General features: G+C 37.4%; 2 protein-coding genes across 2 annotated transcripts in view; both read right to left on the bottom strand.

Annotated features, from left to right (window-relative positions):
- Positions 1-6,975: 6,975 nt before the first annotated feature.
- LOC145780939 (kelch domain-containing protein 8A-like) overlaps positions 6,976-16,931 on the bottom strand; it is an 85,261-nt gene continuing 75,305 nt past the window's right edge. The window contains exon 2 of the mRNA XM_082592618.1: positions 6,976-11,935. Within this exon, the coding sequence (XP_082448744.1) occupies positions 9,239-10,303 (1,065 nt within the window). The 5' untranslated portion in view covers positions 10,304-11,935 and the 3' untranslated portion in view covers positions 6,976-9,238. The remainder of the gene's footprint in view (positions 11,936-16,931) is intronic.
- Positions 13,751-16,137, bottom strand: LOC145781311 (engulfment and cell motility protein 2-like). The gene has a single exon (XM_082593088.1). It carries the CDS (start codon positions 16,135-16,137, stop codon positions 13,846-13,848), a length of 2,292 nt encoding a protein of 763 aa, XP_082449214.1. The 3' UTR covers positions 13,751-13,845.

Raw genomic sequence — 16,931 nt, forward strand, 5'->3', positions numbered from 1 at the left:
CGATCGGAAAATTACCAAGAAAAATTCTCAAATTCCAGCAAATTAAAAAAACTCTAACTTTATTACTCACATTTAAAAAGACATAAAAAAATGGGCTGTAGGCTACTCAAATTAAAAATTGACCACAAAAATGCACTTTGGGTCAAAATTTAGATAAAAAAAAAAATGAAAACAAAAGAATGCTTCCAGATAGTATCAAACTCATCCCCTTATGAACCCCCTAAAACTAGTCCGCGGACCCCAGTTTAAGAACCCCTGCTGTATAGTGACGTCATGACCGGTCAAATAGTGTTTCAGATTCAAAGACCGGAGCCGGTCAAATAGCCACTGCCTATTATTTAAAAGAGACATATGAGAATTTTGACTGGATTTTAACCTTTTTGTTGTTACAAAGACTAATCTGTCAGGACGCGAAGAAAAAGAATTAGACAAATTATCATCTGGTCGAACTTTAATGCTTAGTTTCAATCAAACAGCTATTGCATCTTTCTGGTCGAGTGTTGTGGAGGAATACCTATTGCTATCGCAAAAGGCAACTAAAATTGTATTGCCTTTTGCCACGACCTACATGTGTGAGACAGCATTTTCAGTGCAGTGGCTATTTGAGCCCAAAGGAAATCTTAGTATATAATTCTAAAACTGGAATAAATTTTTCAAAAGAAAAGAGATTGTTCAAACAACGCTGATGATTTTCCTCAGATCATCGTTACTCATTGCTTTTTACATCGCCAAGCATTAGCATCGAAAACTCTCCCAACAAATTTGAAAGAAAGTTTGGCTGGCAGTGTGAAAATCGCTTATTTTATCAGAACTTGTGCTTTGAACCATCGAATATTCAAGAGGTCATGGTAAGAAATGGGAGCGGAACATGAAGTTATCCTCTATAATACAGAAGTTCGCTGGCTGTCAAGAGGACAAGCTTTGAAGTGCTTTTTCTTTTTTTCTAAGTGACAAAAACATTGAACTCTCAAAGCAGTTTAACAGTGAAGAGTTATTCAAGGGTTAACTTACTTGGCGGATGTTTTTACTCATATGAATGAGGTAAATCGTTCTATTCAAGGCCCTGCCGTTACAAGTATGGAGGCTTCTGAAAAACTTGAAGCTTTTCAGGACAAGTTATCTCTGTGGAAAAGGAGATTGGAGACTAACAACTATTCTAATTTCTCAACGTTGGAAGAATTGATGCTTTAAAGGTGCACTGCAACGAAAATACATAGCTTTTGTATTTATAGATCTTTCTGAAATAAAACGTTTTTCAACAATTTTTTTATTTTTTGTGTTACCATTAATTAAAAAACCTAAAAAAACCTTTTTTAAATTGAATGATTCTGATTGGTCAAAAAATTTGATGACGTCATTGGCTGGCAAAGCGGCATCCAAGGTCTATTGTTTTGCGTACAAACACAAGGAACAAATCGCGTAGGCTACCGAAACAGCGAACAATTTTGTGCTAAGGGAGTTTTTACACCCTTAAAATGGTGACTACTTGTATGGCTCCCGGTTGTACTAACCGGGAAATCGTCAAATCTTTCATCGTTTACCTCTGAATAATGACGACAAGCTGAAGAAATGGATCTCGGCGATGAAACTCAAAAACCCACCTGTAAACAAGCACTGCCGTGTGTGCACCAATTATTTTCTGGCCAGCGATTACCAACGCGATCTACAGGCAGAGCTACAAAGCACCAAGTCCAAACACCTGCTCATCCCTGAAGCTGTTTCTTCTGTCTTTGATTTTTCAAGATATGTGAAAGCCACTGTCAATACAATACAGTATACCCACAAAACTCGATCAACCTAGGTACAGGTCTGTGAGTACGATCGGGCGTTTGGATCGAATAGCAAAGCGAGAAAACAACAAGACTTTGAAACAGGTCAGTAGGACAGTAAAACATTGGCAGGGTAGGCAAAGGCATATTAGGCAACTCTGAATACATAGGCTACTTTTAGTTGATATAAACCACTTGGTTCAAGCAAATTCTTTTCCTGCATTTTTTTCAATGCAAATTTTCCATCCGACTGCTGTCCGAACTGGTGTTGTCAGAGCACGAATCAGAATGATGTTCTTCGCTGTCAAGTCGCCGTCTTTTTGCTTCAAAGAGAAATCCTTGTCTTGTTTCAGACATCTTGTTTATGCTCAATATACAATGACCTATGCGACGTTTCTAAGGCAAATGCATGAAGCTGTTTACTTGGTTGCCAGCCGATGACGTCACAAGACACATAGCGCCATCTGGTGGCCGATTTTCATTTGGTTATATCTCCCAAACAAAAAGGCATATCAAAAAAATTTTTTGAAAAATATTATACTTAAACACTAAAGAATCACCAAAAAAATTTTAATTTTTCATTTCAGGTCCCCTTTAAAATGGAATTGCAGTTTGTAATGCTCTACCATCTTCTCTGCACACAGACATGTGCAGACATTTGGAAGCATTGTAAAACTCTTTCAGAGGTTACTGCTTAACCGCAGAGGATATTAAAAATACAGCATGGATACGTTACCTTTTCCTTGTTGAACTGGAATCTATCAGTGATGAGGACCTTGCAAAAGATGAGTTCATTGAACTAAGTGCAATGGAATCATTAAGAATGTCCTTTAATTCGAAAAGTATTGGCGATTTTTGGAGTTTGTTGAGGCAAGCGTATCTTCTTTTGGTATTTAAACAGAGCCATGGCTCGCATAAATTTTGATACCAATTCGTTTTAATTTTATTGCGTTATGTCCAATTCATGCTGATCAAAAGTTTCTCGAACTAGGCCACAAATTAAAAGGGGGTCCACGAAAACCAAAAATTTTTTTGAAGGGGTCCGCATTAAAAAAAGTTTAAGAACCCCTGCTATACAGGCACCTTTTTCTCTTTCAGAGCAAAAGACGAGAAACGCCTATATAAGTTATAAATTTGACAGTTTTATTCAAAACGTTCTCTGGCGCATGCGATACGTCTCCAGCTCCCACTCCAATGAGTTCGATACTACGCGGAAGCGTTCTTCTTTTTTTTTTTTTTTAACTACATTTTGACCCGAAGTGCATTTTTGTAGTCAATTTTTAACTTGAGTAGCCTACAGCCCTTTTTTTTTATGTCTTTTCAAATGTGAGTAATAAAGTTAGGGTTTTTTAATTTGCTGGGATTTGGGAATTTCTCCGATGGGTAATTTTCCAAGAGGATGTTAATAATGGTAATGGTATGTAAATGTAATGCGTCGTTCGGCAAACACAGTCACATCCTCTTATGACGAACAGAAAATTACCTAGCCAACAGAAATTCTTAAATTTCAGCAAATTAAAAAAACTCTAACTTTATTACTCACATTTGAAAAGACATAAAAAATTGCGCTGTAGGCTACTCAAATTAAAAATTGACTAAAAAAATGCACTTCGGGTCAAAATTTAGTTAAAAAAAAAGAAAAAAAAAACGCCTACAGGTAGTATCGAACTCATTCCCTCTAGAGTGGGAGCCGGAGACGTAACGCACGCGCCAGAGAACGTGTTGAATAAAACTGTCAAATTTAGAACTTATATATACATATAGGCTAGGCGCTTCTCGTCTTTTGCTTTGAAAGAGAAAAAGGTGCTTGTATAGTGACGTCATGACCAGTCAAATAGTGTTTCAGATTCAAAGACCGGAGCCGGTCAAATAGCCACTGCCTAAATAATACTTCTTGAAATGTGCGGAAAGCAATTCCAAATGTTGCATAACGTCAAAGAAAATCAACTCTGTATTAATTAAGCACTGCTGCAATTATCTTTGACAGGGTACGTACTGTACAACGTATTCGTATATGTGTGACTTTTTAATTTCTTGTCATATCGCCACGGACCACCTGTGCAGTCGTCGCGGACCACAGATTGGGAAACCCTGAGCTAGCCTACATACAACCAAATATAGACCTAACAAAAACAGTGATAATACTATATGAGATGTGTCTCGGCAGCCGATTTGTAGCAAGAATTGACAGTGATAGACACCGTGTTTCGCCCATCTAGTGAGTGCTCAGCCTTGTGCTGATAGCTGGGAAGAACGCCCCTTTCTTCACTATGAGATGTTGTAAAGCAGAGTGCTTATTCATCTTTCATCTGTGATAGATATAAGGAAGGCTTATACGTTTTAATGCAGCATTTCTGATGATCAGACTTCCTTAGTGTGCATAGCTACTGATTCAAATGTCTTTCCACAAAAAAATACGAACTTGCATTTCCTGAAGATTCTGACCCGCATTTTGTTTAAAAATAATTCAATAGCAGTGTTGCCAAATTTTCCTTTAAATTTCTGATTTCCTCAATTCTCTTTCATTTTATTTCTGACCACAAAAGCGAAATAATACTTGCTACTGTATAATTCATCTTGGAAACAATCTAGAAAAATGTAGAAGCGAAAAAAAGAGAAAAGTTCAGAATTAGATGCGCTTGAAATCATGAACAGTACTCAAAAACGCGTTAGCTAGCAGTGCAAAACTTGAAGATGATGAGGAGTCGAGGACTCATGAAAAGGAGTTTCATAGGTGAAACGTTGTGAGTGGTCAGACAGGAAATTTCAAGATGGATCACTTTCTCTTTGTCTGTTATCCTAAGAAAAAACATAAGGTATCAAATTGAACGTAGTTCAATAACCAGCAAGAAATTTATGAATTTTTAAAACGATTTGCTGCCCGAAAAATATAAACAGCAGGACTAAAGATCGCAACTAGCTCAAGTCACCCATTAATTTCTAAGATGATTCTCTTTCAGCTATAACGTTTCGAAAATATCCTATCTGGTCTGCGTCTTATCCTCAACGCAACACAAGAGGTTAGGTTCCACTGCAAAGTTCGATTGAACAGAGAAAAATGACTGGAAGTGAAGTGTCTACATTCCATGCCCAAACTTTAAAATGTAGCCTACTGGTCACAGCGGTAAACCATAATCTCTTCTTGGGAAAATTTTAACATAAAGTTCCCGAATCCGTTCGTCTGTATATAATGACCGAAGAAACACACACTTGAACTTCTTTTCAAACAGTGTATTTCTGTAAAATTAGCCCACGGCTACCGAAAACGAGGGGGTGCAACGCCTTACACCACTGAAAAACTGTCACTACAGAACAGATTACTTGGATAAAGACGGAACCTTTGTCCAGCTAGCAAGCACTAAGCCAACAGTTAAATGTGCGGCCAACTTTCAAACAATCATTTTACGAATGACCAGAATAGATAGCAATATCTCAAATTCACGTATGCAGTACTGTGACGCAATAATGAAAGACAATTATGAAGTCATTCCAACAGGTGTTTAAAGCTGATGTAATATTTCCTGTTTAAACAGGCCCAAACAGGTTTGACACAATTCTTATGAACGCTGGTGCAATTTTGGCACATTTTCTAGCAACTTCCATGACGTAATATTCAGTAGACTTGAACGGTTTTATATGACGTTTGATTTGTACAGAGATTGGCCGTAACACCTACTTAAATCTGCTTAAATTCTAAAACAAAGCTCGAAGTTCTTTTTATAAATAAATCTAATCAGCAAAAGAAAACTACGCTATACAACAACAATAGCACTGATAACTTGTTGATAAATGCTCGACTAAGTTGCATTAGCCTACCGAACTAAGCACAAAATCAAACTATGCTGGTTCAGCTTTCGGGATGTCGGGAGTGACAGATCCGGAAGGGAGCAAACGCCCCTTTAAACTACAGAAAGATAACTATTATCACTGTGTGTTTGCAAGGTCGTTAGTTTGTTTTGAATCTTTAACCTCGGAAATGTAGACCTACACACAGGGCCGTGTGAGCACCATCTTGCCCTCTCACCCGAAATCCACTAGTGGGCCCTTATGTTTAGTGATGGTTCATAAAAATAAGACAAGAAAGCGTCAGGTTAAGGCCGCAAATTTTTTTTGGAAAAACATTCACATTCATCTTTTCAGGAGCAAAGAGTTAACAATTCTTAAGATTTTTTAGAAAAACAAGTAAATATGCCGACTAAACCTAAGAATTAAATGCGCTAGCAACTCAGGTTGCTGCGCGCATTTAATTTAAAGACACCGAGCATTTTTCGTAGCATTATTACTTTGTATAGTAGTGGGGAGTTTTCCGCCCACAGCGCAACAAGCTTTTGTTTTAGTTTTTTTTTTTTGTAAGCTAGTTTTTGTTTCCTTTTGACCTATCAAGTCAATATTGAACTATTGTTTTCTGTTGTAGGCTAATCGCATTATTTCTGCCACACTTTAATTATCATTGGAAACAATGCTCCTCAGCTCGAACAACAAGTTTGGCCATCCGCACTCAACAGGTTAACTGGGCTATTTGAGTGAGCACTCTTTACTTTCGAACATTACATAAATTGTTTTTTTTTTTTTATTGGACACAAAAAAAGCTTTTACTCCTTTAATCCACTTCTAAAACTATGCATGCCCAAGGTCGTTGGTTAGGTACATAAAATGTGGTTGAGCGAGCATAGCGAGCGAGACAATTTTGTAAAAATAGAAAAAATTAAAAGCTAGCCTACATGTAAAATTTCAAGCCGAAAAACCCTGCACGAACTACTGTAATTACGCGTGGGACCCTAGAAGGAGGTGGGCCCCCAGCAGTGGGTTTGGTAAGTAGTACATAGTACTACATGGCCTTGTATAGTTTATGGCCTTGTATAGTTTAAGCTGTTGGTTATTATCGAGCTTCTGTAGCAGCTTTTTTTCCTTTTTAAAGCATCAAAGAAATTAACAGACTAAAATGAGTGGGCCCTTAACAATTGTGTACCCCCCAGCCGGGGGGCAGTTAACACGGGCCTGCCTACACATTATTGTATTTCGGTTGAACTCACCCCTAAGGTTATTTGTTGCATCTACCCCTGGATGCACGCTGAGGAATGCATTTAAATTTTCCCACTACAATTTGGTTGTGCGAAGCTTTCAGGGTTAAGTTTCCAAACGGGCGATCTCAATCCAAGTGTCAAAATTCCCATAATCAACCAGACACGACACATCAAGAAGGTGACAGAATAATGGATTTATTAAATTGTACAACATGGTAGTCGTCGAACACGACTATTCTGCATTGTGCTCCCAATACGACTGGGAAAATGCTGCTCAATAGATGATGGGGGGATAGATGGTTGCATGATGGCTCACCCCTCTCTATTATGCAGTAGGCTATCACAAAATCCATAATGGAACTTACAATACGCAATAAATTACAAAATGTATACATTTCACTGCAATCCAACATATATAATTTCTATAAAAAAATAAAAACTGAACAGTCTGTTATCTTTGGTGGAATCTTCAAAAGAGTTCTTATTCAAATAGAATCAATGAAATTATCGTGTAGTCGAAAAAGTGATTGAATAGTGGCTGCTGGTTCTATTCCAATAGACACCGCACACGAAATACCTTTGAGCAAGAAAATTAAAAATTTGCCTATATTGTATGAACAACGCACGATACATGGAAATCAGTGTTTGCAACAATGGACGGCCTAAAATCATATACAAACGATTGTTGACTTAAAAAATGTATAAATGTCACAAAAGTAAAATCGTACCCATTTCTAGTTAGGGGTGTAGTTACAGATCATTACTGATGCGATATATTAGTACAGTAGAGAATTAAAATGTAAGCTTCTTGCCTAAAAGCTCTAGCTCAGTGTTGAGGATCAAATCAGATGCTTAGCAGTAAGCAAGACATTGCTATAAAACGGGTTGAACATATATAAAAATGTCAGGAGGAATAGCACTACAATAATATGCATTGATGGAAAAATAAGGAGCACGATTTATGAAGAACTTGGAGAACGTTATAACAGAACAAGTTACAGGATGCCCTAATGTTCCATTTTAAACAATTGTTAGAATATGAACTACCAACACTGTAACACGCATGCTACACCAACAAGACGGCTTCTTTATCGCAAAATTACAACAAAATACTTTAAAAACTATAATATTTGACATGCAACAAAAAAGACAAAAAATGCAAATGCATTGATAAACTTGGCAACACCCAATGCATTAAGGTTTATATTCTATCTTGCCAATTCTAATGAAGCATACCCTGAAACAGAAAATGCAAAGAAAACTCCATTTGGGTAGCCTATAAAGAAACTTCTCAAAAGTTTGATTTTCAAACTTCAAAACGTCTTTTCAGAGATTTTCCAAATTCAAGGGGACCTGTGTGTAAGACAAGAAAAAGTAAATAATTTCTATGACAATAATATCGGTAGTGTAGACGCGTAGTCGAAGGATCGGAGAGCCTAGCACCACCTCGCTTATCTCCGTCATACTGCAGTTACACCATGCGTCGCACCATGTCGCTTGGTACGTGCTTATTTTCATACAACTTCACACAAAACTAGGAAAAAATAGATTGCTCTACAAAACCAATTTGTGTGGTTCTTTTGAAACAAAACACATAATATAAACACAGCGTGGTCCAACTGCAGGCCGCGGGCCAAACTTTGCCCGCAAACTCTGTTTTTTTGGCCCGCGAACTGATAGTCAGCTTTGCTTTAATATAGCAATGGGGTATCACTTCAATTTTTGTTTCTTTGTTATTGTAATTGACAAGAACAAACTTTGTGAATGATCCTTTGTGATGCATAACAATATCACTTCGTTCAAAAAATTTTCCCATGGGCGTAAGAGTTAGTACACAGCGCCCAGAGCTTCAACTCCAATTATGTGAACTTCAGAACGATCCGCTTTCGCTGTCAAAGAAAATGGAAAATCTTACAAGCTTTTGGAAGTTAGTGTCCAAGGAGAAGTTTCCTCTTTTAAAAGATGCTGTTCTGAACCTGTGGGCCAATAGATGTTTGGAAGTACAATCATACATTTGCGAATGAACAATATTAAAACCAAAAATCGAAATCAACTTGGAAACGAGGCTCCATACGCTTGTATTCGCATGACCACAACTACGATTCTCGTGGATACCAACGCTATGGTCTAAAATTAAAATCTAAAGTTAATAATTTGCCAGTAATAAGCGAATCGAATAAGAAACGAATCAATAAGCCTACTAATTAAAAACATTGGCCGGCAAGATAAAAAAAAGGTTTTTGGGCCGCAATGAAAAGAAGTTGGACGGACACGCTGATATAAAACAAGTGTAAAGCAACAGAGTTTAATGATGCATGCAGTTTTAAATAACACACAAAACGAGAAGACATAATTCAAAATCCACCATCCGAAAGTGTTGAAAATATAGACTGGTGCAAATGTTACAAAAGTCGATGCAAAAAATAGTTTGTCGGATTAGTTTACTTAGGAAGCATCTTCTTGTGGCGGTTGAAACACTTCACACGACGCTGAAGGCCCATCAGCTGTAATTCCCCCTACTACATAGATTTTTCCTTGGTGTGTAATTGTTGTGCAAGTGCTATGACCAATAGGCATGTCAGCCAATCGCTTCCACTTTTTAGTTTCCGGATTAAAAATTTCCGTCGATGAAAGTGGTTTTCCATCGTTACCCAACCCACCAGTGACAACAACTTGATTGTCCAAAGTCGCTGTAGCGAAATCGCCACGCTTGGTCGGAATTGCCATCCGCTTGTTTGTAAGCCATTCTCCTCTGTCGTTGCTGTCAAGAGCGAAAACCTCACAAGCATCACTGAACCCTTGCTGTGCTGTTTGACGGAGACCGCCCAGGGATAGCACGTGGTGATCAGTGATTGCGTAACTTGGAAAAACACGCTTTGACGGAATGCTGGGGTATTGGCACCACACTCTCATATCAAAGTCAAACGTTTCGAAAGCGTCGACTGGAATTTTTCCAACTCTCCCCCCAAGCACGTAAGCTTTGGAGTTTTTGTAAAATGCCTGAGCTGCATACCTTGCTGTGGGCATCGGAGTAAAGGCTTGCCATTTTTCACTTCCTCCGCTTGTGCCAATCACAAGACATTTGAAGTGATCCCTAGGGTTGCTGTCGACAGCCATTCCTCCAAAAATGTAGACCTTGTTATCCCTGAGAAAATGAGCCATTCCCATGAGAGCTTCAGATAAAGAGGCTAGCTTCTTCCACTTGTTTTCTGCTATCATGTACAACTCTACTGCATCAACCGGGGCTTGCGTCGACCCCACACCACCAATTGCAACCATCTTGCCGTCATGGGCAGCCACAATAGGGGCAGCTCTTTTTGTAGGCATTCCCTTCAACTTTGTCCATGTATTTTCCTTCGGGTCATACACTTCCAAAGTGTTGACAGGCTGACCAGTTTCATCACAGCCCCCCACAACATACAATAAACCATTCCAGGCAGACACTGAGGTATAAACTCGGGGAGAGCTCATGGAAGAGATAGTAGACCAAACATAATTAGACACCGACATGACTAATATGCTCTACAGGTCTTCTTTTCTCCTAAAATGAAAAAAAAATCAATATAAAATTTATGTAATGTACAGGAATTAGAATTACGCCTAGATTAAAATAGTAAATCATAGTGAATGATAAATGCCAACTTTAAACATATATTTGAGAAACGATTTGGCAGCAAACAACGACCAAAGAAGCATACTAGGCTGCAACTGTATATAACGACAATCCTTAACAGTTTGCAAACTTCAAATGCCTTCTTTTTGAAATAACGCAACATTAATAGATATAGCACGGTAAAATACTTAAACTTGATAATGCAACAAACACAAGAGTAATACAATAGAATGAGTTTCGCTTTTTAGCAGCATGATCGTTGTTTACTTCACAAGTCAAGCAAACAAGAATGATACATCATCATGTCATCGTCGTGGCGGCAAACATTAATTAAACAAAGCACAAAAATTGAATGCAATGACAGAATCAAGATTGTTGACCGTAGAGGATGCAGACACTTTAAATACAAACTGCGTGCAAAACCGACACAAAATGTTGACATTCAATTATGCTAACTATATCATGACCGTTGAACAACAAAATGTTTAACAGTGTTGCAACGAAAAATTCACATATATAATTGTATCGATTGTAGAGAGAACAATGACCAACGCTGCATTGCTCATGATGCAAAAATTCTATCTACCTTCTCCGATTGTTTAGTGGATTTAACACCTTTAGATCCTTACTACAGTATTGAAAGTGAAGCTGGCTAGGAGAGTTGAACATGACACAAATACTCCAAGCCAAAGCAACGTCAGTTGCCGACAGTATATAAAACGACAAGAATAATAAAACATAACATTATAAAAAAAACTTGCAGTTTATATTATACATATCGGTGGTTGTGGAAGCCCGTCCCATCCAACTGACTAATGAGAAGAATCATACTTTTCAAGATCTAAAACAGTGGTTCCCAACCGGGGTGCCAATTGCAATACTCAAGGGTGCCGCGAGATATTGCAATACTGTGGCCTATTCTATATTTTAACTTTATCCCGTTTAAGTGCGGAATTTATTTATTTGTTTTAAAACTCTGATCCGCGGTGCCTTTGTTTTCTCGTCCAGAAAAAACAGCGTGAAAGAGATTTTCACTCGTTGCTGTACTTTCCATGAGAGTTTGAAACGCATCATTATTGCCCGGTTTCATGATTTTATTTTGCGTTTCACTGCGCACAAAGTCAAATTGCAGTGATTTCACACAAAGGATTATCGGATTGTGTGACCCAGCACGATTACAAAGTTGCACGATTGTTTGGGAACCATTATAAAATTGGAAACTTTTGTTAGATAAAAATTTGACGAGTTCTGGATAAAAATTCAAAATAAATATTCTTGCGTTGGAAAGAAAGCTATTGTGCTTTTGCTGCAGTTGTCCACGTCATACCTATGTGAGAGTGGATTTTCCGTATTAACGGACATAAAAACTAAAAAAACGAGAACGACTGCGCTTATAGTCGAGGAAGAAATGCGGGTGGATTTATCGAATGTGCTCCCAGATATTAAGGGACTTTGTGCAAGAAGTCAAGCCTAAATTTCACACCGACTTTTGAATAAATACATTTATTTACGCGCGCTATACTGTACAACTCATTCTGTGTTATTTCATACAGTTATTGAAATACACAAACCTCATCAAGTTGATCCAGTTTTACCAGGGTGCCGCAAACTATTTATCTCTTTGATAGGGTGCCGCAAGGTTAAAAAGGTTGGGAACCACTGATCTAAAAAGATCTCTATCATATCTGTATTCTCCAAAATAGTCATCCCAGTCGTGGAAATATTGTAGTACCAACATAAGATACATCACGTGTTGAAATAAAAAGACTCTCTACCTATTTTCACAAGACTTTGCATAAACTATTTGAAGTCCAGACAAAAACGATATGAAATAGACGATAGATTCGTAGATATATTATATATAGACCATGAAATAGTCAATTTAGCATGCACAATTAAACTCATGATACACATTGACAGTATGGACAATAAAATTAATTTGAAGGACATACAATGAAAACTGGGAATTAACAAAATTTAAATGGTTATTGTCAAAGGGTAGTTGAATGCATGATATTTCCTATTTCATTATAAATTGATTCAAAACAGTCTGATTAAAAATGAACACCACAAGTTCCACAACTAATGGTGGGAAATTCAAAGACAATGTTGTTTTTGATACGAGTGCGACGTAGACTACGTACCTATCTTGGACTTCAACCACCTTCAGCATCATAACTGACAACGCTGTTGCTGTCGGTATGGAGATAAACTCACAGAAAAATACTGCATATTTGAAACGCAAACGGTACCAGCACAACACCGCAAGTTAGCTTAAGAACATACACCATTCTATCAGTTTGTATGGCTGTACAAGTAGCAGCCAAAACTTGTTATTTAAAAGTAAAAATTCAAAAAAAATTGAAATACATAAAAATGCGAACGTCAAGACCAAGTGAAGTATATTTAACATTGCAAACAAAAATTTTCGACGCACATTTTTCCTTGAATACTACATAACACATATATGTTACTTTTGCAATGCGGTCATACACACCAAGTGAGGCATGGACATAATTAAAGAAATATCATAACACATAACTGAAATATTTAAGAGAAACAAAATACAGTAATTCTTTTAAAAAATTGCACTTTTTTGACAATACATCAAAATATTAGGACAACGAAGTCTCAATTCGGGACACGTTTACGCCATCAACAATTAAAATGTGTCAATGAGATCTTAAACGCAGCAAATAACACATTACAACCGAAGTTCAACATTTTCCAAGGAATTCACTTTACCACTTGCAAGTGATTGCTGGTGAAGCAATGTTCGCATCATCATTAGAAGGGGGAGAATATGCAACAACTATTCAGTTTTCCTCAATTTTGACGGTGCATACCTCACCCTGGGTAGTTCACAGAACACCATTTCACAACTAGTATTGTTTCCTTTGCGAACTCAGCAAAGGATATTGTTTTGATGTTGGAATGCTTCACCGCAATTAAAATATCAGTGATTAACAAAATCAATAAGCTACAAAAGTTGTGCTCTAAGAGCCATAGCATTGGCTTCACATTGTGCAATTATGTTTATCAAGCCATTAAAATTTCATAGAGATGCCACTACGTTACGGCACGTGAATAACATCATTTTAAAAATAACTGGGCGGGAATAGAATCGATTATGACGAAAATTGGATATTAGGATTAAAAAAATTATATATAGGATCTTAACATTAGGATCTGATTAAAAAATCTAATCTTTAAAGATTAAAGTTTGCAGAAAATTTTTGGTTTGATCAAGGAACAAAGCAAATAAAGTGAACCAACGTCAACAACAACAATAGTGTGACGAAGGCAGATGGGATCTGCTTAAGATTGTGAAAGCCTGGATAGTATGCTGCACTTTCACGGTTTCAAACAAAGCAAGGAAAGTAAAATAGTTGGCATTACAATGTAGTAATATATCTTTAAAGTTGAACAACAACAAAAATCAGGTTTTAGTTGAAACAAAGTTGTAATTATGCGGAAGCTCTGGAATTTGAGGAGGCTGATCAGGGATAGGAATGTTTTCAAGGTCTAGAAGTCTCAGCTTCATCTCCATTGTAAGTAGCATTTCTAAATCAGATTTGGCTTTTGGACTGGTCATCTTCTTTCCAAGTAGTGCATTGATACCGTCGGTCCACATGGACCAAGAATCTCTGTCTGGTGCATTGAAGTTTAAGGCTTCATCAGGATCAAACATAATGGAAAATGCGAGATCTGCTGTACTTTTATGCGTTCGAGCATTTTTGATATGTGGACAGTGTTTGCCGACAACAAGATCCTTTATATCAGTAATTGGCAACTTTTCAGGCAACATATCAATGTCGCAATTCATAACGGAATCATCAATATCGCCAAAGTGAAAAACTTTAAGGTTTGGTGACAGTCTGCAGTACCAGCGAGATTTCCCTCTTCTTTTGCTGGATATTTTTTGAAAGGCTGTTCCTTCTTTCAAATAGTTTAACCTTTGTTGCTTGATCAGTTGAATAATTTCTGGCTTAATTTCCTGCTGTAACTCGACCACTGGCCTTGCTTGAGAGTCAAATTGTTCTTTATCCAACCTTTCTTGTTGACGTTTCTTCTGAATTTCTGAATAACTGAGATTAACAAGCTTTTGTTTAAAAGAGTCAAGTGAAGTCGGTTTGTTGCTGAGACCTAAAACTACTTGATCTCTTAGGACGCTCATAACTTTGTCAAAATCATCTTTAATTGCGCTCATTTCTTTCCATGTCTTGTTAAATAACTGAATACAAATGCAGAAAAACTCTTCAAACGCGTGATCATGAGTAAAGAACATTGGGTAAAAATCTTGGCCTAGTTCTGTGGGCTGTTCCCCTATCTTCAAGATTTCACAAAGCATCTTGGTAACATGCACAGAACTTTTCCCAAAAGGGCACTCGTGCTTGTCAAAGCGAGAGCTGTTTTCAAGCACAAGTCTAATGTAATTATCCTGTTGATTTCTTGCAAAATAAACCATTAAGTCCAAGCATAAAACACCAGGAGGGATTTGATCAAACTCTAACACAGGGTTATTGTAATTCAAAAATCCAAGTTTCTTGAAATCAAGGGGGTTGAATGCTGTGTGTCCCTGCGTCCGCTTTGAGGGAGGAAATGACGGTTGAGAAGAATCAAAAGCAATATTGCGCAATTCAAGCAGTTTTTCTTTTTGTTCTTGATTCAAAGGATCAAGACGCATCAGCATTCGCTCCTCCAAAGTGTTGAACGTCAAAACTTGAAGAACATGTAGTTGATGAGCCATCTCTGACCCAATAGCCTTTGATGTCCTTATAACATTGTTCAATACAACACTACGGAACTGTTTCTGAGCCATTGCATCTGATATTTTTCGTCGCCCGGTGATTTTGTTGTGGTCATTAGGAGCTTTCATAAATAAACTGTTTATAAGAGCAATTGTATTTTGTTGAATTTCAGAGTTTGATCTTTGCAAATGTGACGTAAGATTTCCGATTGTGATGGCATCTTGAATAACAGGATAAAATTTTTGACTATTGACAACTGCATACTCCATGATACCTAAAGACCGCTGAAGGATGGTCGCATCAGAATCAGAAACTTTGTTCACATGGCCTGCAACAGTTTTGACAAATTTGTTTGTCAACACTTCGTCCCATGACACAATGCCATGATCCATGAGCTCTAAAAATGATGTCAGAGCATATGCTAAAGCTCCTCCATATAATTCACCCTTTTCTACACTTTCCACCAACCACTGTAAACCTTGGTGGTTTTTTATACATTCATAAGAAAAGGTGGGATCAGTAGAATGCTGTGATAGTTGTTTGAGAGCTTTCGGTTTATCTTCAGTATTGCCAGGTTGCTTTAAAATTTCCATAAGTTTTCCAGCAACTTTTTGTGGCGAGGTTGCCAGCCGCAGAACGGAGCCATCTTTAACTTCATTCCGTGTTGTCTCGGTTATGTACTGCTTAGAATCATAATGTTGCATGGCATAAAAGTCAGGATTACTCACATTCCACCTTTTGCAAAAGTCTCGGATGTTATCTTTCAAGGACAGCTTTTGATTTATTTCGTACAGCTGTGGAGTAGAAGAAGGTGCTTCAATGGCGACTTTTAAAACATGTTTTCTTTCTTGTGTCATTTTAGACAACGTTCCAACACGTCCTTCAAAGCCATGTATTTGTATTCCCCCAAATTTGGCATCTGAATGCGATGTTCGCTTTCCACGGTCCCCTTCAGAACCAGAAGTCGATTCCACACTCATTGTTCAATTAAATCAGCCCTAAAATATTTTCCTAAATTACAAATTGGTGTGTTTACAAGATACAAAAGCAATTTTCAGTTCACATTTCGGACTCATATTTTTTAACATTAATACGCTAACGGAGCTCGTAAAAAGCAGCAAATGAATTCAGATACCACAAGCATAATTGTGCAAGAATTCTCATAAGATAACAGATAGTAAGCTCAAAGGCATATTTGAACAAACTGACGAAGCATCATTTGTTTTTATGAATGTGCATCAACAAATAAGGCAAAAAATTCTTTGTTGGAGCTGTGCAATTGCTCTATGCAAAAGAATAGTGACATTTATTACAATGTGAGCAATAGACATGTATGTTACAAAAGCAAAGTTAGACAATTTATGGTTTAATGATGACATAAGTCCGCCAATCACTATTCAATCAGCATGCAAAGATCGATCACAGGAGCGTAATTGGATACACCTACAGCAGCAAATGAACCTAAACATTGGTAAACTACCAATAAGCAGACTACGGTTGGTGCACAAATGTTATTCTGCGGACTAATCTGCCAAAACAACCGATTTGTTTATTTGGTATGACTATTTGATCAGTTGTAAGAGCATCCAAATTCAAATTTTATAAACTAATTTTAAATGTCATAGCACAAATTATTTTATTCTGACAACCAGAACAAGGTTGTAGGTAGAATAGTAATAGCATATATTAGGGTGGCAAATAAGAGCCACCCTAGTATATATGTTGTCATTTAAAGCAGATGTCGTCTTGCAATAGCAGTTGTAAGTCACAAAAC

Source organism: Aplidium turbinatum, chromosome 12, assembly GCF_918807975.1.
Source record: "Aplidium turbinatum chromosome 12, kaAplTurb1.1, whole genome shotgun sequence".
Lineage (NCBI taxonomy): Eukaryota > Metazoa > Chordata > Ascidiacea > Aplousobranchia > Polyclinidae > Aplidium > Aplidium turbinatum.

What these genes read in the sequence shown, in the direction of transcription:
- LOC145781311 (XM_082593088.1), bottom strand. Translation starts at nt 16,137, where the DNA reads ATGAGTGTGGAATCGACTTCTGGTTCTGAAGGGGACCGTGGAAAGCGA.